The 25,185-nt window shown below is 53.2% G+C and overlaps 1 protein-coding gene across 5 annotated transcripts in view; it reads right to left on the bottom strand.

Annotated features, from left to right (window-relative positions):
• BCAS4 (breast carcinoma amplified sequence 4) overlaps window positions 1–18,362 on the bottom strand; it is an 84,452-nt gene extending 66,090 nt beyond the window's left edge. Inside the window, exons 1-2 of one of the 5 annotated variants that reach the window (XM_081832593.1) lie at window positions 17,839–18,346; window positions 3,128–3,199 (exon numbers count right to left, since the gene is read on the bottom strand). In XM_081832593.1, coding sequence (XP_081688719.1) covers window positions 3,128–3,199; window positions 17,839–18,018 — 252 coding nt within the window. In that variant the 5' untranslated portion in view covers window positions 18,019–18,346. Of the gene's footprint in view, window positions 1–3,127; window positions 3,200–17,838 lie in introns of all 5 variants that reach the window. The other 4 variants (XM_081832595.1, XM_081832591.1, XM_081832594.1 and 1 more) reach the window with 4 other exon arrangements.
• Window positions 18,363–25,185: the final 6,823 nt, after the last annotated feature.

The following is a 25,185-nucleotide window of genomic DNA, read 5'->3' on the forward strand; positions in this document are numbered from 1 at the left end:
GAGCCACCTGGACATCCCTGCCCCAGCGAGTGGCACGTGGCTCGGATGCACCGTCCCCTCTGGGCCCTGCCCTGGCCCGCGTAACACACACCTCTAAGTTCTGGGGTAGTTCGATGCAGCCATAGACAATCAGGACCATTATGTCCATTTTACAGAAGAGAAAAGAAAGGTACAGAGAGGGGACGGGCTGTGCCCAAGGCCCCACAGCAGGCAGAGTCAGAGCTCAAAGTGGCAGCTACCAGCATTATATCTAAGGTCTAAACAGGTGGCAGGCACAGGGTCGTGAATTCCAGTCACATAGAGCAATCAAGGACAGGCTGGCTGTGGAGTTAATTCATCAGACAGGAAGCCGGACTCTCGTTCCTAACAGCCTGATGTGATCGGAAATGGAGCGGCTTCCCTCTGGACTGTGTACCAGGGAGCCTGGCCTCTCTCAGACCTCTAACTTGATCAGTGTTGCCAAAGGCCAACGCAGGGACCCAGGGGACAGTGTCCATGGTGTGACATCACCTGCTCCCCAGAGGTCCCCACTCATCCCTAGCTTGGATCAAACGAGAAAAGGAGGTTCCAAGCCAAGGCTGAGAGCTGGACGCCTCTCTCCGTGCCACGTGCACAGATGCACCAGGTAAACTGAGCCTCAGCTGCTGGGGCAGGAGGATTTCCAGAATCTAAACGGCGTCAGCACTGAGCACTGTTGCGGGGGCTACAAAAGCATCGTACCAGACACATTCTCTTCGTGCAGGTGCACTCGTTTACATACGCACTCATGAAATGGTTGTCCCCCCATGGGAAACCCACTCTGTTCCCTTTCTTAAAACACAGGACCCTCTTGGTCTCGTTTCATTTGCCTGCTTTCAGTAGGGCCCAAAGTACTGAGAAACACACTCTGCCATAAAACACACGAGCACGTGATGGATGTACCTGGCAGGTGGCCCTGGAGTCGGGGAGCCCCTCACAGGAGCAGTGGACGGCGACCGCTGGAGAGCTCACGCGCTGTCCACAGCGGGGTGACCACGACACCACTCTGGCCGATGCCGGCCAGGTGGGCCCACGCACCCCAGGGGAGCCAGATCTTTGCTCTTCCAAAAGAAGCCAGAAATCCTGATTTTTTGCATGACATTCTATAAATGTCAGCAGCAAATTCCTTTTTCTTTTCCTTCCAGAAACATCCAACATATCTGTAGGCGGGACTGGGTCCATGGGTCATGTGCATGATCTCAGTCTTAAAATCTTTGCAGAAATGCATCGCCAGGCTTCTGGTTCGAGGAGGGCCTTGTCAGCGCTGCCTGACCCCTTGGCCTCCAGGTGACACACACAGGCTTCCCACCCTGGGAAGCCTTGACGATTTCTAAGGCAGGGTGGCCGGGCACCTCTCCCCATCCAGGCTGACTCCTGCCCCAAGCTCTCCCCTCAGGCAGGTAATGGGTCTCCTTTCAAGGAGGAGGGTGGCTGAACTTGAGAACAGAGTGTCCCTGGGTCACCAGTCCACCCATCTTCCAAATCCACCCCCTGTCTGTGGGCCCCCAGGGTCCACACTGTGCCCAGCACACGATGCCCACGGGTCGGTGCCTCTGTCTGGACGCTCACCCTCCCCAGCGGCTGAATTATTTCTGTTCCTTCTTCAAGCCCCAAATTAATCACCACCTGCTCTGCAAAGCCTTCCCAATTTCCCAGGCAGAATTTAACGCCTCTGCTCTTCATTTTTTTTTTTTCTTTAAGCAAATTGAGTCTTAGGATCATGTGCCCAGTTCTTTCTAGACCCTCTCTCCCTCTTCAAGACCTCTGCAGTCTCCCTTTGCACCTGGAACACACCTTCAGGCTGGGGCTTCAACACTGGGTGACAGCCCTGGTCATACGCAGGGGGAACGGAGACAAAGCTGACTCTCTTTGCACCCTCAGGCTCACCATGGCGCCCAGTCAGGGAAGGTGCCCAATGGCTGGTGATGAAGAAAGGACTATCTGGGCTGTTCAAAGTCTGTCTCATTCCTGGCTCCCACCTGGACCCACACCCAAACTAGAAAATTGGTTCTCAAGAGAAAAACACACACATGTTCTCTTGAGGACATTTCTGTCTTGGTCACTGTTGTGTCCCCATAGGATGGCACGAGGTAGGTCTGTTGAATGAATGGGGATGACACGGTGCCCATTGCCTTGTGCTGCTTCAAGGAGAAATGGGGTGATACGGACATCACGCTTCACACCGTGCCTGGCACCAAGTAGGTGTTCAATAAACGTCCAGTCTGCTGTTAGTGTTTTACCCTTGGGCTCTCACAAACACGTCTCCAGACACGTGCTTCACAGGGGCACAAATCTACCCCACTGGGTCCAGCTGGGCTTCCTCTGCTCCAGGGAGAGGCAGGGCCTGATCACAATATGGAGCTCTACCTTTTGGGTCTTCGGGCAGAAGCCTTAAACCCAGGCTGCTGGGAGCTTCCAGAAAATTCTATCATGGCTCCTCAGGGCCCCACACCTGGCTAGCTACAGTTCTGGGGACACGAGGATCTAGAGGAGATTTTTTTTTTTTTTTTTTTTTTTACAGGATTTGGAGTGGAGACCTTGTCTTCTGGGCCTAAGGCACCATCTTCCATCTTCTCCACCCAGCCAAGGGGATTTGATCCAACAGAACAGAGTGGGAGGCAAAAGCCGAGAGAGCAAAAGGATTCGGGAAGGAACCTGACGCCCAACCCTGCCTCGGGCTACAGCCTGGGCCAGAGGCTCCTCTAGGCCTTGCAGGCCTGAAGCCATTTCCTGGCCGTCTCCATGTTTGCCTGGCGGACCGCGCAGAGCCGAGGAAAGTTAAATATAGTCTTAGCATCCCCGCTGAACGGCTCCCCGCATCGGTGCCCGAGAGTGCCACCTGGTGGCCCACTCCGGGCTCCTCGGTGGAATAAGAGCCATCTGGGGGGGGATGGGCGTTATCAAGATGGCCGCCTCAGGAAGCCTTGGTGTTGAGAGAGCGCGAGAGAGTGTGAGAGAGAGTGTGCGCGTGGTTTTCCCCTCACCGCTGGCCGCTGCCCCATTCCTTCTGGTTGCTAAATCACCACCAAAATGGCTTCCCCAGAAAACTCCAGGAAGGGCCTGGAGTCTGGCCTGGGCCTAAATCCACGCCTCCCAGGCAGACACTCACCATGTCAGTCAGGCTGCAGAACTCCTCCAGCCTGAGGAGCATCCCCTCGATGGTCTCCTCCACCTCCTTCGCCTGAAAAGAGACAATATCCTGGAGATCAGCAAGTGGTTTCCAGGGAGACAAACGCCCTTCACTGTTTTTTTTTTTTTTTTTTTTTTTAAAGCAAACTAAATCTTAAGATTATCTGCCCAGTTCCCTTCAGACCTCCTTTCCCTTTTCAAAACCTCTCCTAGCCTCATTTAAAATCATCATAAGCTGGCCACAATCTTGACTCAGCCTGTGGACCGAGGCCTGGTTAAAGCCACCATGGCCCATCCACTCCGTGCAGATTTCACAAGAGAGGAGAAGAATGAAAACTAGCAGGAAACAGGACAAAGCTACCCTTATTATCCCATTGTTCGGATGAGGAAACTGAGGCTCAGGGGTGAGGTAAGCCTGCTCGAGGTCACACAGCTAGCAAGTGGTGGGGCCAGGATTCCCACTGGGCTTGAGTCCACAGCCTCAAAGCTCTTACAAACGTGAGAAACACCCCCTAACAAACACCACGGAGAGTTAACACAAGAGGCAGAAGAGGCAGAAATAGAAACCCATCCTTATACCAACACACGAAGGACGTACGTGGTTTACCAGAAAGGCCTGGAACCATACAGACCAAACTGCTAATAGTTAGGGGATGTACTTACACTAAATGATCATTCAATCTGAAATTCAAATTGAACTGGGCATCCTGTAGTTTATCTGGCAACCTATTAATGGTGCTTCCTTGGCCCTGGGGAGTAGGAATTGGGGAACAGTGTCTAACAAAGGGAGACTCGAGTGCTTTATGTTATCTGAAGGGTTCAAACCTCGAGGTACCAGGGCTGGGTAGTGACGTCATGAGTGACATCAAGGAGTAAAGCAGGCTGCCGGGGCTTTGCGGTGATCTGAAAGTGCTTGCCCAAATCTAGAACATCCAGCAGCCATCAGTAAACACAGACTCGGGGCTGCCAGAGCCTTCCATTTTTCAAGAGAAACCAGAAATTTTAATGTTATGGAAAATGTCCCAATTTTTAAATGGTAGCATGGATTCATGTCCTGCCAAGCACGGGCCAAGCCAAACATGACCTTGAAAGGGTCCGCCAGTTTACAACCCCGTTTAAATCACTTGTGCAAAAATTAGTTTGAACCTTTTTTCTCCCCGCTTAAGTATGTACCGTGTTCAGGACTTCTAAAATACCTCTTTTCGGTTTTGTTTTGTTTCTGTAATGACCAGGCATCTAGCAAGAAAGGTCGCCGAGAACGTGAGCCACTTGCTCGGGCTTACCCGGGCCGGACGGTTCCGCTCCAGGGAGGCAACCCCAGACATTTCTGGGCAGGCCTGGTACCTGCGCCCCGACACCTCCCCTCATCGCCTGCTTGTCCCGGGACAGAGGGTGATGCCCTGCCGGGGCCCGCTGCTTGTGATAGGAGCCATTGCTAACACCACAAAATCAATGGCTGTGCAAAAAAAAAAAAAAAAGCTGGAGTAAAAATAGTACCGAGTTGCAATTTTAAACTCTGGAACCTTCATCTCGCAGCTGGGACTATTTCTGTGCCTGCACGGGGGAGGCTTGACAAGGAAGGGGACCACAGCGGAGGGAGGACTGAGAGACACACAGGAAGTTCTCTCCGCCCCCCAAAAAGTAAGATCACGGGAAAAGAAGCCTTTAATGCGCTAAGGAGGGAAGGAGACAAGAGGCCAGAGAGATGGGAGACAGGAAGGTTGGTCGCTTCCTTCTGCTCGCAGAGCGGGGGATGAAGCGGGAGAAGGGCACAGATGGGCACAGATGGAGGCTCCCCCCAGGGTGCAGGTGCAGACACCCCAGACCCCAGACCTGCCGAGGGAGGCAAAAACTGCAGAGGGACACGGATGCCCTCGCCCCAGCTGGACGGGCCACCTCCTTCCCCGGCGGGGCTTGAAGCTCTTTGCTCAGAGGAAGCACATCTCCCCCTACCCTGGAGGGTTCGGGAAGGAGGCTAGTCAGTCCCGGGTTCAAATCCCATCCTCTCTTTTGCCAACCGTGGGACCTTCATTCAAGGGTGTGACTTCTGCACTTCGGTCGGCTCCCCTGTGACATTGCCTTCACAGCGGTCTGGCAGGTTGTTAGGACGTTAACCTCACGTAATGAACGTGGTCTGATCAGTTGACAGAAGGCTGACACACAGTAGGTGTGTAATAAGTGATTGCTTTATGTATCTCACTAGATAATAAAAACAATGGCTAATTGCTAATATAGGGATTATTTCATTTGGTTCTCACAAGACCTCTACACAGTAGGGGCTATAATTTCCCCCTTTTTACGGACTGAGAAACAGAGGGCCAGAGAGCTTAAGTCACTCGCTCAAGGTCACACAGCTAATAAACTCTGAAGCCAGATTTGACCCTGAGCACTCCGAAGAGCTGAAGTTTATAACTACGAAGAGGCTCTTTGGAGAGGAGGGGAGATGTGTCCCCTTTATTGCTGCCTGTCAGCTACAGTCTCCATCCCCCACCTCTCCCCCCCAACCTGGGGCAGGGCCCCAGTGCAGGAGAGAGCTGAGAAAGCATTTGCTGACTGGCCAGCTAAGGAGAAACGAGCCCGGAGACATTCCCAACCAACAGGAAGGAGCTCAGGATTAGCCACCCCATCATGCCCACAAATCATTCACAGGACAATTTTCTCTCGAGATAATCCCCTAAGTGGCCTCAGAAATGAGAGTCCTGCAGGCAGCAGCCCACACGCCTTGTTCACCAGCCGTCAGCGAAATGAATGCCCTTGCCCTCCTGTGCACTTCCCTGGGCATAAACTGTCCCACTCCGAGGGGAAGGCAAATGGCTCGCCTGGAGTGACATTCAGGGCACGGCCAGCGGGGCCGGTGGGTGGGCATTTTTAACACACGTGAATCATGGCATCTCCTTTCTTACATCAAACTCCCCAAGTGCCAATCCCAGCTTCCCAGCTGGGCATGCCAGGGAGCCAAAACGGGGCCGGCCCCGGCCCACCAGTGACGGGCACCCAAAACCCCACGAACAGACCCTCCACCATGGGCTTCTCCAACTCAGCAAGTGGAAACCCCGCTGTCCATTGCTCAGGCCAGACACCTGGGCGCATCCTTTTTTTTTTTTTAAGACTTTATTTATTTATTTGACACAGAGAGAGAGAGTGAGAGAGAGAGAGCACAAGCAGGGGGAGTGGGAGACAGGCAGAGGAAGAGGGAGAAGCAGGCTCCCCACTGAGCAGGGAGCCCGATATGGGACTCGATCCTGGGACCCTGGGATCATGACCTGAGCCGAAGGCAGCCGCTTAACTGACTGAGCCACCCAGGCGCCCGCACCTGGGAGCATCCTTGACGCACCTTCCTTCCTCAGCCCGGCCCATCCAGTGTGTTTGCAAATCCTCTCTGGGCCGCCTTCGGACCGTGGCCCGAAGCCCACCACTTCTGTCCGCCCCCCTCGCCGCCACCCTGGCACTGGGCACAGTCCTCGCTCGCTGGCCCCCGCTTCCGCTTACTCCTCTGTCGAAACCAAAGCCCTCGTCGGCGGGAAGTCTTCCGCCGTCCGGCCTCGCGGCCACCGGAACCCCTACAGCTGCAAGTTGGACAATGACAAATGCCACTAAGCGTCGGGAGCCCCTGGAACCCTGGCACGCCGCTGGGGGCCGTGTGACCCGGCGCCCTGCTGTGGACCCCAGTCTGGCACTCTTTCAGAAGGTGAGATGAAGTTACCCTGTGACCCAGCAACATAGCCCAGGGAACTGGGAACGCGATGTTCTTACGAAAACGTGTGTATTATTCATGAGAGCCGAAAAGTGGAACCAACTTCAGGTCCATCAAGTGATGAATGAACAAACAAAATGTGCCACGTCCACGCTATGGAAATATGTGGCAGGGGCGCCTGGGTGGCTCAGTCAGTGAAGCATCTGCCTTCGGCTCAGGTCATGATTCTGGGGTCCTGGAATCGAGTCCTGCATCGGGCTCCCTGCTCGGCGGGGAGCCTGTTTCTCCCTCTGCCTCTGCCCCTCTTGTGCTGTCAAACAAATAAATAAAATCTTTAAAAAAAGAAAAGAAAAGAAATATTATGTGGCAATAAAAAGGAATGTTGACCTGATACATGTTAGAGCATGGATAATCCTCGAAAACATGAAGCTGAGTGAAAGAAGCCCGACACAAAAGGCAAAGTATCACAGGATTCCTTTTAGGTGAAATGTTCAGAAGAGGCAAATCCACAGAGACAGAAAGCAGATCACTGGCTGGGGGGTAACGGGCAGCGGGAGAATGAGGGAAGAAGTGCTAACGGCCATGGGGTTCCTTTCTTGGGGGATGGAAATGCTCTGGAACGAGGTCATGGTGATGTTTGCACAACATAGTGAATGGACTAAAACCCACTGAACAGTATACTTTAAAATAGTAAATGTTTTGTTACATGAATTATATCTGAATTAGAAACAAAAAAAAAGTCCTCCCCTGTCCTCCACCTCCCTCAGCAAACACCTAATAGATGCCTCACCAGCCCCACGCCATCTGGACCCTCCATCTGCTCTCTGACCTCACTGTCCACAGCTCACTCCCCATCAACTACACCAACCACATCCTCACCCCAGGGCCTTTGCACCTGCTGTTCCCATTATTGACAAAGCTCACTGCACACTTCCTTTCGGTCTTTGCTCAACCATCTCTCCTCAGTGAGGCCTTCCCTGGCCTTGTAGTCCCCACCACTCCCTGTCCTGCACCAATTTATTTCTCTCTTCAGCCTCCATCACTGTCTAACATCTTATACATTTTGCCTGTTTCGTGTCATCTTCCTCCACCCAAATAAAAGCCCATACAGGGCAGGGGTCTTAGTGCCTTTCATTCACCTTTGCATTCCCAGGGCCTAGAGTAGGTGGCTCACGCTTGCGGAGCTGTCCCTCTGACTCTCTCCCGTCTGCATACCTTTGTGCAATCTGATTCTGCCACCCTGCCCAGGAAGAGGTGGGATCCACTCTTCCCTCCCCCCGAATCTGGCCTGGCCCGTGACTTGCTCTGACCAATAAAACGGCTGCAAGCAATGCTTTGTGACATCAAGAGACCTTGCAGCATCTGACTCACCCTCTCGGAAGACAATGGCCATGTGAATTAGTGTAGGCAATGCTGCTGGAGAGACCACAGGACGAGAGGGGCCGCGTGGAGGACTGAGGCGCCCCAGCCAGCACCAACTGCTTGACATGAGTGAGGCCATGTTGCGTACAGCCAGGCTCCAGCAGAACGCAGCCCCCCGAGCCCAGCCAGCATTATGGGTGCAGAACCACTCAGGGGAGCCCCGCAGACCTGCAGAATCACGTACCATAACATGGTGGCTGTTTTCAGCCACGAAGACTTGGGCTAGTTTGTTACCTGGCAATTGGTAACCAGTACAGTGCCCAGAGAACACCTGTTGCAGGAAAGGAGGGAAGAAGGGAGCGGGGAAGAAAAGAAAAATGAGCAAGGGAAGGAGGAAGAAACAAGCCTTCCTGGCAGGGCTGCAGCCTGAGAACCGCAGCCCAGACCGCGCTCCAGCCCCACCCTTGCATGTTATGCTGTGTGGTCTTAACTATACTCTGACATCTCCGTGCCCTGGTTTACCATCTCAAAGTTGGGGGAAAACAATCCTCAGACTCTGTCTTGAGATGGAAGCTGAGAAGGGTCAATGAAGTAACTTCTCTGGGTTACTCTCGGTGAGATGCCATACCCATACAAAAGACGGTTGTAACTGGGACCCTACCACCTTCCAATGCAGTGGACACAGAAGCCAGGCAGGAAATGACTACAAGGGAATATGCTTTCTGCACACTGCTTATTTTCGGTTTCTCACTTTTGAAAGAAACCTTCTACTTTTCTCTAAGAAACACAGAGCAAACACAGGATAGTGAGTGGCAGCTAATACCCAGTTTCCAGGCAGAGAGACAACAGGGAGGGGTGGGGATTGTGGATAACAGGAGACCCCTTCCCCATCTAAAGAGGGCGGCTGCTACTGGACCCCAGAGAGTGAACCAGGTGGGAATGTGCCAAACCTGTTTTGTTCAAGACAGACAGTGACCCAGGAATTTATGCAACCTTTCCCAGTTTGAGAATTCAAAACCCCCCAAATTAAAACACAGTATGACAGCCAAACAAACCTGTCTGCAGGCTGAGTGTGGCCTTTAAACCTCTGGCTTGTGTCTTTAAAACACAAGGATATATGGGGCACCCGGGTGGCTCAGTTGGTTGAGCGTCTGACTCTTGGCTTCAGCTCAGGTCATGATCTCAGGGTCGTAGGATCGAGCCCCGTATGGAGCCCTGCATCGCATGGGGCTCTGCGCTCAGCAGGGAGTCTGCTTCTCTCTCTCTCTCTGCCCTTCCCCCTGCTCATGCTCTCTCTCTCAAATAAATAAATCTTAAAAAATAAAAATAAATAAAAAGTAAGCATGTATGAATTGTCCAGAATAGCCAAATCTATAGAGACAGAAAGTAGACCAATGAGGGTCATCAGGGAATAGGAGCTGAGGGATACAGGGTTTCTTCTGGGGGTAATGAAGATGTTCTAAACTTGATTTGGGTTGATGGCTGCACAAAAAGCCATTAAGTTGCACACTTTAATTGTATGGTATATGTATTATATCGCAATAACGCGGTTTACACACACACCCACGCACACGTGCACACGAGAACCCTCCTAGGAAAGCACAAGGCCTGTTCAGCCAGGCCAGGAACAGGGCCACTGAAGACCTCTTCCGTTGCAATATTTCAGAGAAGACAGACATTGGATTTTTTACGAGAAAACTCCTCTTTTTTAGAATTTGGCAACTACTTAGCATTTTTCAAATCAAATCACAGTGCCAGCCAGAGGACACCCACCTGCAGCCGAGCCGAGTTCCAGGGCGGGTTTTTCGGCTTCTGCCGACACCACGCCTGCTGCCTGCCCCCTGGGCTTCCTCCGGCTGGGTGGGCCCAGGGTCCCCAAGGACACGACCGACCAGGGCCAAAATGAAGGACCGTGGGGCCTGCCCTCGCCCTGGGCACGCAAACAGGAATGTCACCTCTTCTCCCAAAGCAGTCGTGGGGGCCCCTTCAGATGACAGCAAAGTAAAGGCCTTGTTAATGTCGGCGTCCACTCTTCCGCCAGCCCGACAGGAGGCAGAAAGAACAGCCTCGTCTCTGTGAGCAGGATGGAAGGGCCCCCGGGGAGCTGGGGCCTGGACAGACCCGACACGTCCAGAGACAACCCACTTCCCAAGAGGGGACACGGGAACTCCTTCCTCTCGGGCCCCAAAACGGGGCAAACAAGAGTTCCCATCCAGGGGCACCTGGGTGGCTCAGTCGTTAAGCGTCTGCCTTCGGCTCAGGTCATGATTCCAGTTCCTGGGATCGAGCCCCGCATCAGGCTCCCTGCTCGGCGGGAAGCCTGCTTCTCCCTCTCCCACTCCCCCTGCTTGTGTTCCCTCTCTCGCTGTCTCTCTGTCAAATAAGTAAATAAAATCTTAAAAAAAAAAAAAAAGAGTTCCCATCCAGGCCTTGAGGGACCCTTGACCTCAAGGTTTGAGCCACTCTACCACGCTTGCCCTGACCCTGGTTTCTAAAAGGGTTTATTTGGCAACAGCAACCAAAATTTAGAATGCAGGTACCGTTGGACCCAGGAATTCCCCCACGAGGTATTTATCTGACAGTCATATTTGCACAAACGCAAAATGATGTGTGGACAGAGCTCCTCTTGCAACAGGTTTTGTGGGAGTAAAGAATCCACGTAACCTAATCATCCATCAGTAGAGAAATGGCTGCCTGAACTGAAATCCAGACAATGCAATTCTGTTGAGCAGCTAAAAATAATCGGGCAGCTCTCTATGTGCTCATATGGGAAGATCTCCAAGACATACTGAGTGAAAGAAGCAGGATACACCAATGGAAGGCTACAGGTGGGCTGGGGAAGGACCTGTGATGCCTGCGGGAAGGGGACACGGACAGGAACAGCGGTGGCCTCCGCTCGAGCAGCAAGGGGCGGGGGAACTGGGTGGGAGGAAGCTCCCTAACCACTCCTTGGCCACTGGGACCTTGGAATTTTGTGATGTATGCAGACATGTTTTATTTTTTTTATTTTTACTTTTTTTTTTTTAAAGATTTTATTTATTTGACAGAGAGGGACACAGTGAGAGAAGGAACACAAGCAGGGGGAGTGGGAGAGGGAGAAGCAGGCTTCCCGCCGAGCAGGGAGCCCCATGCAGGGCTCGATCCCAGGACCCTGGGATCATGACCTGAGCCAAAGGCTTAGCGACTGAGCCACCCAGGCGCCCCACGTTTTATTTTTTAAAACAAAACTTATTTTAAGAGCAAAACGAACTCCAGTTCACTTGAAAAGAACACTGAGGCCACATTTCCGTCACACTTGCACCAAGGAATGATTCAGAACCCAAGGCAGCTTTAGGCAAACTTGTGGCTCATGCAGACCATGGGCTCAGCAACCTTGTTTTGCAAACCCAAAACTGGAATCACGTATGCAGGGCAAAGAGTGAACACCGGGTTTCCAGGCCTCCACGAGGCCGTGCTGGTGAGTGAAAACTCACGATCTTTAGCACCAGGGGAGCGCTCGAAAGGGCCGAAATTCCCACTGCCCAACACTGTATCGAACAATTATTGTGCATCAACCCCCACACCTGCTGTCCCTAAGGACAAAAGTATCTCTCACGTATTCTCCCTCCCAGCACCTGGGAAGGTGTCTGCACCCAGCACCTGCTCGACCAACACCTGTAGAATGAGTGAATGAACAACTGCAGCTGATGTGCTCAGCCTGCTGACCACGGGCCAGACCCCATGCCACACATCGCCTGTGGATTCGCTCATCCAAACCCCCAACCGCCATATGAGATGAGCCTTCGAGGCGCAGAGGGGCACTGAGCACAGGGCCGAGGTCCAACCTCAGGCCGAGTGGCTTCAGAGCCCGCGCCCCACCCCCCTGCCCCACCACGAGGCCTGGGCAGGAGCAGGATTGGGGGGGGCGGTCCACATAGCCATAAAGGATGTTTCTTTAACTGATATGGACCAAGTCACTCGGTGCTGTGGACAAAGCAGCAGGCAGGACAGACGGGCCCCCTCGTGGCGCTGCCGCTGGAAACAGGCTGGCCATCAGAATCCCCAGGGGAGTGTTTACCAGCCCAGCCCCCCAGCCCTGGGCCTTGTTCACAGGTGGCCCCCCATAATCAGCAACCACACAGATTTTCCAACACACCCATCAGTCTAGGTCACTCCAGGCTTAAAACCCTGCTGGAGAGTTTTCAGAATGCCAGTGTCCAGGTGGCACTGATACCAGTGAAATCAGACTACCTGGGGTTTGGGGGGGCTGCTGGGGGTGGTACACGTGGCAAGCACCAGAATGATTTTTTTGAAGATCCCCAGATGACTCCAACCTTCCGCAAAGTTTGGGTACCATGCCCTATATCGGCGCTCTCGACCTTGGCTATGCCCTGCCCCACCCCTGGAGACTGCTTTGACTTCATCTTCTATTTCTAGATGCATGAAATAGGTGTGGGTTTTTTGCTGTTTACGTTGTTGTATACACCACGCACACCTCCGTGCACCTCGCCTTTCTCCCCTGGAGCCGGGCGCTGCCACCCAGAGCTGACTCCCTCCGCAGGATGTCCAGACCCAGGGATGACCCCTTCCACTGGGTAGAAAGACAGGAACTTCCTTCTGAGAGAGGGTGCCCCCTTCAAGTACCCACCTTGGCCTTGGCCCCTCACACCTCCAAAGGTTCTGATTCAGGGAACATGGCCAGCTCAGGCCACGTGCCCTTGGACGACCGCATCTGTGGTTCCCCTGCTCCCGCTCCAGCCTCTGCAAACACATTTCAGCCCTGCAGCCGTGAGGCCAGGAACCCGATCACGGCTTTCCCCTGCTGAGGGCCAGCGCACCCCTGCTCAGGGCCAGGACCCTAGGATCGAATCCAGAGCCCTCCCCCTGGCCCTAGGCCCTGGTCTCGCCCTGCCCACTCTCGCCCTTGGCCGCCGAGGTCCACCCACTCCCCGTTCCTCACGTTTGCCCCTCGGCCATGCACGCGCTGCTGGAGGTTTGCCTGGTGGTTCCCTCCAAGCCTCCCTGTGCGTCTGTCATCGTCCCTCCACTGTCTCCTTCATGGCACTGAGCACCATTTAATGACTCTGTTTGATCATGACTGTCTGCTCACCTCCCTCTCTGCAACACCAGTCCTTGAGGGCAGGCACCCCCTCGGCCTTGCAGGCCTCTCCCTGGTACCCCACCCAGCACAGTGCCTGGCACACAGCGGGCTCACCATGAAGATCTGAGGAATAAATGAACACAGAACTACATCTGGAGACAGGGCATCTGAACATCCCCCACTTGAACTCGGAAAGTGGACCAGTAGGTCACAAGGGCAGGACACATGTTGGGGGGGGTGGGCATAAGCACATGGTGTTTGCAGGATGGACATAATAGAGTATCCTTTGCTTTCACAAAGAAACAGCCTCTTTGATGTCTTTTTTCATGAAACTCCAGGGCATCTTTGGCTAGTTTGTTTTCCTACTTTAGTCCAAACACATGGTTTGGAGAAGTCGTTCTATTTTTTCCCCTACAAGACGACAGAAAAATCAAAAGTTCAAGCACAAAAGTAAATGGTAACTGATGCTAGCTTTGGTACTGGGAAGACAACAGGGAGGAGTGCGGACTGTGGCAAACAGGGACACAGACCTACCAGACCGGCTAATGTTTTATTTCATTTTTTTAAGTAGACTCTACGCCCAACGTGGGGCTTGAGCTCATGACCTTGAGATCAAGAGTCACCTGCTCTGCTGACTGAGGGGCGCCTGGCTGGCTCGGTTGGTGGAGCAGGTGACTCTTAACTTGGGGTGGTGGGTTCAAGCCCCACATTGGGCATAGAGCTTACTTAAAAACAAAACAAAACAATAGACTGCCTAATATTTTAAATAAACCAGAAACTCAGAGTTTTTCATGAGAATCCTCCATTTAAGAAACCCTACGTTGACAGATCCAATCACATCAGAGTGCCAGATTCAGCACTGGGGGCCACCAGTTTGCAACCGCTGATCTAGTCCACATGCAGTTAAAAGACCCAGGTGTTGGGGCGCCTGGGTGGCTCCGTCGTTGGGCGTCTACCTTCGGCTCGGGTCATGATCCCAGGGTCCTGGGATCGAGCCCTGTGTCGGGCTCCCTGCTCGGCGGGCAGCCTGCTTCTCCCTCTCCCACTCCCCTGCTTGTGTTCCTGCTCTCACTAACTCTCTCTCTCTGTCAAATAAATAAATAAAATCTTAAAAAAAAAATAGACCCAGGTGTTTTCTCTGCCATCATCCTCTGCTCACTCAAGCAGAGACCCTGGGCCTGAGAAAGTGCTGACTTGACTTCCTTCCATCCAGGCCATGAACCTCACAAGCCTGTCCTGTGTCCCAGCAGAGGAACCAAATAGGATTTTGAAAGAGCCTGGCCAGGAATTCACCCGTGGGTGGGTATCAGCGCTCAGCCATTCGGGAGCGCCCTGAGCGACCTGCCCCCATAAATCAGAGCGCACCCAAGAGGCAAACGTCTCTCTCTCTCTCTCTGCCATCTGGAGACTGCCCTGAAACTCCTCCTGAAAGAGGAAGTTCAAACCAGAAAAAGAGAGAAAGTAAAACACACAAAAAACTGGTTGAACAGAATACCCTAAAGGCACCGGAAACAGTAGAACACTCACCTGCCCGCCGATGTCGCATGCAACCCTGCAGCAGCGCCTGGATCCTGGGAGACAGACTGCAGTCCTGGGCACGGCTTCTGCCCTCCTCGCTAGCCACACCTCCCATGGCTCCCCCTCCCACCTGCTGTTCTTCTATCCTGAAGGGCACCCTGCTTCGTCCCACCCCAGGGCCTTTGCAGGTTTTGTTCCCTCTGCCTGGGTAATTTTTCTCCTCCTAGCCTGGCCAGGTCTCATTCACACTTTAGGGCTCAACCTAAAATGCTGCCGCCTCAAGGAAGCCCTCCCTGACTGCACCCCAAAAAAAGTCAGGTCCCTGGGCTTCCTCTTTCTTGCACATTCTTCAGTGGCTACCACTCAGGTCTCCGCTTCCCTGGAGAGACCTTGCCCGCCCCCTGTCTTGCTGACTCACACTGATACCCTCTACCACACCACCGCATCACCATCTAGAGCTTTTGTGGGTGATGTGTCTGTGGTCCAATGGTGTCCTGAGAGCAGGGCCCCTGCATGTTTCACTGCTGTCCCCAGCTCCTGGCACGTACGTAGTGGAGGTTCAAGGTGTTGCATGCAGCAGGCCCATTCACTGGGAACCCCAGGACACCCCTAGGACTGGAGTCGGCTGGTCTGGGATCCATTTAAAAGCCAGAAGTGGCCCCGGGAGAAGGGCCCAGCTGCCCAGGCCTGTTCCCAAACCAGATCTCCCTTTTCCAGCTCATTGACCCAGCTGCAAACAGCCTCAGTGTGGGGACCCACTAATGAATTAATCTTTAAGTAGAGGTTGCAAGTGACTCTGCTCCAGCAGTTTCTGCTTCTTCTGGTAAATAAACTTCAGACAGCGCTCTAAGTGGGTTTATTGCTGCACCGAGCTACAGGGAGCTGGGCTCTTCATTACATCCCTCACAAATGAGTGTGAGCCAGCCCGTCTCTGAGTTAAAGAGAGCCCTGAGTGAGAAAATGAAGTTAATACACGCAGTTTCTCTTGAAGGCTGCCCCTAATAGAGACAAAATGAAGCTGAGGTTCAGCCGCTGGGCACAATGACATCTCTCTGCTGAGAGCAAGGGAGAGAAGGAACGAGAAAGACACTCACATTCCTTGAACCAGTGAAAAACTGTAGACAACCCGAACGCCCGTCCCTGGGGGCAGAGGTCATAAGTTACAGTCCCTCCAGCGGATGGCACTGATCCTGTGAGGGCCTCCGTTTCCTCAGCTGTAAAATCGACCTAAAAACCTCCTGGTCACTGGGTCGGTGGGAACAGGGTTTGGGACACTGCTAGCACATAGTATGTGCCCAGGAAACAGGAGTAATTGTTACTTCTTTGTGGGATACTAGGAAGACAAAGAACGATAGAGACCTGCGCTCTCCCACACGGAAGCCACCAGCCTCACAGGACTATTGAACACTTAGAATGTGGCTGGTTCAATATAAAAGCTTGATTTGGGGCTGCCTGAGTGGCTCAGTCGGTTAAGTGTCCAACTCTTGATTTCAGCTCAGGTCATGATCTTGGGATCGTGAGATCAAGCCCCAGGACGGGCTCTGGGCTGGGAGTGGAATCTACTTAAGATTCTCTCTCCGTCGCCCTCTGCCCTTCCCCCTCCCCATCTCTCTCTCTCTCTCTCTCTCTCTCTCGCTTTCAAAAATAAAAAAGTAAAAAGCCTGATTTTGAAAACCTAGTACCAAAATAAAAGTAAAAATCTCGTTAAAATTTTTTTTACATTGATTACATGTTAAAACGATTGACATTTTGGAGGCACTGTTACTTTAAGTATATTGAGACTAATTTCACCTGTTTCTTTTTCCTTTTTTATGTGGCTCCCAGAACATTTCAAATTACATGAATGGCTCATATTTGTGGCTCAGATTATATTTCTATTGGACAGCTCTCATGGATACATTCTGACATGAAAATATGTCCACGCTATTTTGTAAAATTGAGATGTAATTCACGTATCATAAAATTCACCCTTTAGAAGTGTACAGTTCTGTGGTTTGCAGTATATTCACAAAGTTGTGCAACCATCACCACTAATTCCAGAACATTTTCATCACCCTGAAAAGCCCTGTACCTCATCATTAGCAGTCACTCCCCATTTGTCCATGCTATTTTGAGTGGAAAAAAGCAAATTGCAGAACAGTATTACAGTATCAAGTTGGGTTTGACAAAAAATAACACACAGTATTATTAATATATATGCCTACCCACGTTTGTAAATGCATTTTTTAAGTGTCTGGGATGAGGTACACCACACTGTTGGTGATGGTTATCTCTGGGGACTGGAGTTGGGGACGCAGAGAAAAAGGAGAGGGTGCTTACCCTTTATTGGCTGTACTTCCGTCCTGCTTTTGAGATTTAAAAAGAGAATGAGTTGAATTCAAGCCTTAAATAACTCCTGGCGGACTTGGATAAATAACTTTTTTCACGGCACTGTTAACAGACTGGCTTCAGCTGGAAGATGAAGGGCCTAGTTTCAGATCCACTTTTTATTCTGTGCTTTTAAAATAGAAAGTACAGATAGAGACGAGGTATTTTCCCTCTTAGCAACAGCAGGACCAAGGCCCGGGGCTTCCCCGCACAGACGCAGCCTGCCCGCCTCCTCCCGGGCCTCTGCACCCGGCTCGGAGCCGAGAGGGCTGAGCGCCCGGCCGGGGGCAGGATCCGGGGCCGGCCTCCCCAGGGCCTCGCCTGGCAAAGGGCAGCAGCTCCGAGCGCGCCTCGCTCCCCCGTCCCCGCCGATGCTGGGGGCCCTGGTCGGGATGCGACGCGAGTCTGGGTCCCCGGGGGCCTTGTCGGCTGGAGGAGGGAGCGGCGCGACCTGCCGCGGATCTCGGGGTGGCGCCAGGCATCACCTCTCCGCAAAGGAGGCGGCCCTCGGGCCCCTGCGCCGGGTGCGAGAGGATGCGGCGCGGACGCCAAGGATTCGGGTCCCGGCGCTCCGGAGGCCGCACCCACCCTTTCCTGCCCCGGCGTGCGAGGGCCCAGACCCTCCAACCCCGAGACCCGGCTTCCCCTACTGCCATCCCCCGTCCCCTACCTCGGCCCCGGGCTCGGGGGTCAGGAAGAGCGCGAGCTCGCGCGCCCCGCTGCGCACGGGCTCCGGCCGGTCGGCGTCCACGAGCAGCATCAGGAGCGCGACGGGGTCCAGCTGGCGGAGGCTGCCGGGGAACCCGGGGCCGCATCCCGGCCTCGGAGCCCCGCCCCCGACGGGCTGCATGCCCCGTGGCCCGCCTGGAGGAGGCGGGGCAGGTGCGCACCCGGCCGCGGCCCCGCGCGCCTCCCCGAACGCCGGGCCGAGTGGGCAGCGCCACCCAGTGGCACGCGGCGCTCACTGCGCCCGGCCCTCGCAGCACCTGGTAAAGCAAAGCTTCTCGAACCCGCCTGCAGATTGCAATCACCTGGGACCCTTAAACCCTCCAAAGTCCCGCTCACACACAGTCTCTAGGGTTGGGACCTGGGCACCAGTATTTTCTGAAGTTCGCCTGGTGATGCCAACATACAGCCGAGTTTGAGAACCGCCAGTATAGACCACCCCTTTTTGTTGGAATCCGGGCGGAGCCACAGTTCCCAGCCCCCACAGCACTTTAGAAAGCCCCGGGGAGCTTTCAAAAGCCCGGAAGCCAGGCCTCACCCCGGCCGATTCAGCCGGAATCCCGGGGGTGGGGCTTGGGCATCAGTAGGTTTTAAAGCTCCGCGGGTGATTCCAGCATCCAGGATAGAGAACGGCCGTCCAGGGGATCCTTTCATTTAAAGACCAAAGCGCCCGCCCCCAAGGCCGCCCTAATTCCAGCATCTTGTTTGCGCCAGGCGGAGAGTCCTGGGAATTAGGGAAACCGGGTGTAGTGGTCCTTTTCCTCCCAGGAGCAGCTTTTAAAATAACCCGCCCAGGGAATTCGTAAATGCTCTAAGTTTGACCCACCTACCCCGCATACACACACACCCCTGGGAGGTTTGTGTAGACCCAATGAGGAAATCCGAATGAGGAAAATCCTAAAAATGGTGAAGAGGTATAGGGAAGTCCAGAGTTCTAATTTTTCCTATGACGTCCTTTTTTTTTTATGTTGCATTCGTGGAGCAAAATCAGGCTGGGCTTAGGGTTGTAAATAAATATACGCCACGCCCCTCGTTCCTCGCTCCCCTCCCCTCGCCCCCCTCCCCGCCCGGCCCCCGGTTAAATCTAAATGCAGAGTTTATCTGACAACCCTAGGTAGGGGACGTAAGCACATGCTCGATCCGTCTTGTGGGTGAGCTGTCAGCGTACGATTTGTACAATTCCCACTTCCACATCTGCTTCCCGCCCATTTCTCCATATCTCTGCCCAAACATTCGGGCCCTCAGGTCAGGGTCGCTTTCTGGAAAAATCTTGGCAAAGATTTGGGCCACAGGTGGTTCGTTAAAGGACTTGATAGGAACTCAACGGAACCTGAATTTGGCCGTTCATTACCGTCGTGGTTTTCCTGATGCTCAGAGCCCTGCCTCTCATCACACAGACACCCAGGAACCAAGCCCAGACCCTCACCCCTGCAGGTGGGCTGGGACCCTCTCTCAGAAAAGCCCAGAACTGACTTCAGATGACTTCAGCAAACTTCCCCTGGTGGATGAGACTCACAAACATAATGCTAAGAAGAAAGAAAAAAAAAAAAAAAAAGACAAGTTGCAGAAGGCTCCGTAGGGCACGCTGCCATTAACATAAAGTTTTTAAAAACATGCAAAACCGCACGGTAGATTGTGTATGGATACAACCATATGGAGAACACGTATAATGCGGCGCCTGGGAAACGTGCAGGCCACATGCAGGAAAGTGGTGGGGGGAGGGGATGGAGAAGGCTTATGAACGGGGTTTCGATTATATTTGTAACGTTTTCTTTCTTCTGCTGATGTTTGCTGTCAGAGTTAAACCTATTGAATGCCCAAAGTGACTCATTAAAAGCAAGGCAAATAAAAGGCCTGGGATATTACCTGAAAGTGCAGATTGCTCAGACCCCCTTGCCCCGGAGATGGGATATCTGGGGAAGGATCTGTGCTCTTCACCAGCCTCTCAGTGATTTCTACCCTGGGCTGAGTTGGCTAGCCAACAGTCATTTTGCTGTCAGGATTTTTTTTCTTTCCCCTAAATGTGTGATTATGCCTTAGAAACATTTTGCTAAAAATACAGATGCCCGGAGCCCTCCCCCAACTTTCTGAATCAGAATCTCTGGGGAGCTATAGGCATTTGCCTCTTAACAGCTTTGCAGTTGATTCTGATGCTCGCCAAAGTCTGGGAATGACCCCTATTTAGGGGCTCTCTCTTGCTGCGGGCATTACCCGGGGACCCCCGTGGGAGGCCACATCAATGGTTTTCAGCAAAGGGGACTGACTGTAAAAATCTCCGGGCCTCTCAGTGGTGCTTGGCTGTGCCCCAGCACCCTGCCCCTGGTCCCCAGCTCTTGGGGAGACCCAGGGGCACGCAGCAAGCCTGAGGCCTGGCATGCAGCCTGCCAGGGCCGCACCCTGCCCAAACCAGTTTGAACCAGCTGTAGGGATGGAGCCGTGGCGTGTCCCCACGAGCTCCCTCTGGCGCCCAAGCCCGGCTCAGAGCTGCGCCTCTGGTCTCCTGCTTGGGAGTCCTCCGCGGGTGCAGGCAGCGGGCTCTCTCCCAGCCTGGGGGGTGGGGGTACCAGTGGCCGCCAGGCCGGCGAGGCCCCCTGGAGCCATAGTAGGAGTCCCTTAGCTGGGCCCCAGGGTCACACACCCTGCCACCCCCCCCCATCTGGCTTCACCTCCAGCTACAAAATGGTTGCCTGTTTGTGTCTTTTCAAGGTCAATTCTCCCAGTTCAGGCCTCAGGCATACAAGGTTCTAGATTAGCAATGTTTCCCAAGCTTGGCTGCACATTGGAAACTCCTGGGAAGGTTCCAGAAAATACTGATGCCCAGTCCCCACCCCAGAGATTGTGATTTAATTGGTCTGGGGTGTGGCTTTGGTTTGGGGACATTTAAAAGATCCCCCCAAGTGATTCTAATCTGTCCTATTCCAGTGCTTGCTTAACTATGTGGGCGCTGGTGACCCTAGGGTCCCTCCGTGTCTACAACAGTCCTCGCGGCTACTGTGTCCTGAGGCACTGTTCACAGAGATGGCCCCACTGAATCTCCACCACACCCTGAGAGGTAGGTGGGCCTTGCTGTGAGCCCATTTTACAGATGAAGAAACTGTGACAGAGAGGTTAAACCGCTTGCCCAGCATCATAACTAGTATAAGCAAGATCCAGGATTTAAACTCGGACAATCTGATTCCAGAACCCAGCTCCTAACCTGCTTCTCACACCATACTGCCTCCGACAAGATAAGCCCTTTGGGTTCCTGTTGCTGCCTCCCTACTTGTGGCCTGGCCTGTTAGGAAAGCCTTGCTGCCCTGCCCCTGTGCCAGCCCACCCTCTTCACTGCCTTCCCTCTACAGCACATTCTAGCCATCTCCCTTCTTGCTCTTAAACCTTCAGTGGCTCCCCAGTGCCCGCCGAGTGAAGTTCAAAGACCACACCCCTGGCCCTGCTTTGCCAATCTGTTTTCACTGCTATTCTCTTTGGACCCGAAATGACAAATGGGATCCCATGGAGCAGGGGGCCAGGACTCGGGGGAGGCAAGAGAGGCATGTGGAGTACGAACTATAAGGGGACCTCGCTCTCGGGGTGTCCTCACATTCCGTGCCCTGGGTGTCTTGCTTGCCTTACCTGAGTCCCGTCCCTCCCCAGATTCCTTCGTTGAACCTAACCCCCAAGGTTAGGAGGTAGGGCCTGTGGGAGGTGATCGGGTCATGAGACTAGAGCGCTTGTTAATGGGATTAATGCCCTTATAAAGGAGGCCCCAGAGAGCTCCCCTGCCCCGCCCCTTCCACCACATGAGGACACACTGAGAATTCCACAACCCAGAAGCAGACTCTCACCAGACACCGAATCTGCTCGTGCCTTGATCTTTCCAGCCTCTGGAACCACAAGAAATAACTGCTGTTTATAAGTCACGGTCTGTGGGATTTTGTTAGAGCAGCCTGAATGGACTAAGATGTCTGCAAACGTGTTTGGTATGGATAACATCATGTTTAAACATGTGTATCTTTTAATATGGTACACTTGTATTTTTTTAAGATGTATTTATTTATTTTAGAGAGAGCGCGCGGGGAAGGGGGGCAGAGGGAGAGAGAGAATCTCCGGCCCACTCTGCGCTGAGCACGGAGCCCCACGTGGGGCTCGATCTCACCACCCCGAGATCACGACCCGAGCCCAAACCACGAGTCGGACGCCTAACACCCCGCGCCACCCCGGCGCCCCGACAGGTAGTCCTTCACAGTTCATGTGGACATTCCGATTCCTGGCTCCTCCCGAGAAGAGGGGACAGATCAGGAAACCACGAGCCTGCACTGGGGCAGACCAGTACTTGGCCAGTTAGGGAGCTGCCCCAGTCTGCCAGTCTTCCGCGCCCGGCCCCCGTCTCTAACTGACCTGTTGGCCCCTGAAGGTGTCCGGGTTTCGGACCCCGGGGTCCCCTGGACGTGGCCCCCCATCTGCGTCCAGCGTTTCCAGTCTGCAACGCCCTACCTTCCCCGGAGCGGCCTCCGCCAGCCTGCAAGGACCCGTGTTCCCACCCGCAAGCAGATGTGCCCCTTAGGCTTGCTGCCTGAGACCTTCCACCTTCTAAACTGTAAATCCACCCCCAGACACCAAGTTCCTGGAGGACAGAGAACATGTTTCATGTGTTTTTGTTTTTTTTTTTCTTTTTCGCTGTGGGGGTCCAGCAGGCTGCCTTTGCACATAGGAAGACCTCGATAAACACATATATGTAAAATTTGAAGCCACTCTCCTGCCTAGCGTCTCTGTTTCCCACTAGCAAACTAATTTAGAACACAACCCCTCTTCAAAGAAGCACAGTGGAAAAACCAGGTTTTGAAATTGTCATTCCAGAGGGGCAGGACACAGCAAGAACGCGGTCCCATTCTTTCCCTGCAAAGGAAAGCTTCGAATTCTCTGCAGTCATTCGATAGGGTTTTTTTGTTTTTTTTTTTCCTACCTCTTTCCTTTCCAGAACAGAGCTACACAAAGGGTCTCACAGCCTGGGAGGAAAGGGTCAAGGTTCAAACTGCTCTGTGCATGTCCACATTTAGCTCTACAGTGAGAGCCAACCTGGATTTGAGAAGCGAGAGGAGAATCACGGGTTTGGAGGAATGAGGGATTCTCCCCCTTCTAGCTACTGAGATGGGGGGGTCCTGGGTCATTTTCTCCGGCTCCGTCCCCGCAGGCGTGGGTGGAAGATGCTGCCAGATGCAAGGAGGTCCAAAGTGCAGGACTTGGGTTACTGAGGCGTGAGCTGAGTGCTTCCAGTGACTTCTCATCCAGGGCTCACAGCCACCCCGAACATTCCAGCTATTTGAGCCCCACCGGCCGGAGGCTAAAGCTCTGGGGACAGCCGGGTCTCAGGAGGAGAGCTTGGTGGGTTTCAGGATGCTAACACCCAGCACATCAACAGCCCAGGTAGAACTCCAGGGCGAGCTGGGGCAGCACCCAGTTATCACCCTTGGCATTCCCAGCAAAACGTGTGAATATTCACCTCAAGTGAGCTGAATAAAGGCCTTAAATAAACTTCATGTCGGTTCAGCTTGGGCTTTGCTGGCCAATGAATGTCTGCTGACCTGATGGGGAGCGGGCGGGGGACTGATGGTTTTTAGAGTTTTCTGGCTTTCAAAATTACAAAAAAGGAACTGTGGACTCATTTTCCTATTTCACATCTCGGCTCTGTGGCCCAGGCCCACACCTGTAAGCGTGAAGCGGAGTCGAGGTTTGAACCCACAGGCTTCCCAGGATCACACACGGAGATGGATCAGAACACATCAGAAGATGTTAGAAAGTTAAGTGCCCAGGCAAAAACAGTATTCTTTACACTATTTGGGACATCTGAATATATTTGCTTTTCTGGTTCAGGAATGTGTATCTCTGCACTAGGATTCGAAGGTCCTTTTCTGTGCTTGGAGTACGTGGTATAGCGTTGTGCATACAGTAGGTACTCCATAAAGGGTTTAACTGCTCTATATGAAGCCTGCACGCATTTCAGCAGCAAACAGAAAAGCTGAGAGGGGCCTCAGGTTGTAACAATGGCCAAAAATAAACACAATGAAATTTGGGGGGGAAAAAAGGCATTTCCCTTAATGACGATGTCGGAAACCCTGTCTTTAGCAGTTCAATTGACAAACAGGGAATTTTAAAATTAACTTGGAGTTTAACTTAAGACAGTGAAATAACACACCTGCTAAAAGGCAAATGAGAAAGAGGATGCTTTTCTGAAAAATGCAGAGCAAAGAGCTAAAAGCGGACTATTCTCCGGCCCCCGGTGGCCGCTGCTGGGTACAGAGGGTAACTTTGAGAGGGAACAATGCACAGTGTCTAACCGCACAGACTTCAGAGCCAAACTGTCCAGTTTCAAATCCTGGTCCCCACCTAAAAGCTGTGTGACCTCGGTGGCGTTTCTTAACTTCTCTGTGCCTGAGTTTTCTAATCAGTAGACCGGCATGCTACCACTTCCTATTGCTGAAAAGATTCAACGAGCTAAACTATGCAAACTGCTTCAGGGTCTGGAATCCAGCTAACGCTTAATAAATGCTACATTATAAGTGGAATATTGACAAAGTGGAGGGTTTCCAAGGGAGGGCAAAGAAAATGGCCAGATAAGTAACAGATGAAACCGCCAAGCAAGGTATTTTGTCACCGAGGAGGCACTTGATAAATCTCTGTTGAGACAAACCGAATATAATTATAGTCCTGTCATGTGATGCCAGTTTGAAGGAGCCGCCGCTGTTTTGCACGCAGAAGGCCTGGATTAGCGAAAGAAAGATCACGAGGAAGGAGTCAGTGAATTGGGCCAGAGAGACAAAAAGCCAGAGAAACCCCACCCGCCGGGCTGCGCCGGCCGGGTCTTGGCAAAGCGCTGGAACGCCACTGTGCGAAGGGCGCCCTCTGGTGTTGGCACTGCGCAGCAGCTGAGGGAGGCCGGGTACTAAGCTGGCCCCGAGACTCCTGGCCGCTGGTGTCTGCACCCTGTGTGGCCCCCGCGTGGGGGTGGGATCAGTGGACATGACGGGATAGCACTCCTGTGATTAGGTCACTGATTAGTCGGCTTTCAGTTAATCAAAGGAGATGATCCTGGGTGGGCCTGGCCTAATCAGGTGGGTCCTGAAGGAGAGTTTGGAGGTCAGAGATGACAGAAGTTCCAGGGAGAGACAGCTGGCTGCACGCTGTCCGTGGGGGCCACGGGGCAGGGGGCTGCGGGTGCCCCCAGGAGTCCCGCACTTCGGACCTACACCTGCCGGAACTACAGCCTGAATGCGTTCGGACGCCGCCCCAAGCTGCCGAGAGCCCCACCGAGTCA

This window comes from Leptonychotes weddellii, chromosome 10, assembly GCF_054177405.1.
Source record: "Leptonychotes weddellii isolate Sample4059 chromosome 10, ASM5417740v2, whole genome shotgun sequence".
Lineage (NCBI taxonomy): Eukaryota > Metazoa > Chordata > Mammalia > Carnivora > Phocidae > Leptonychotes > Leptonychotes weddellii.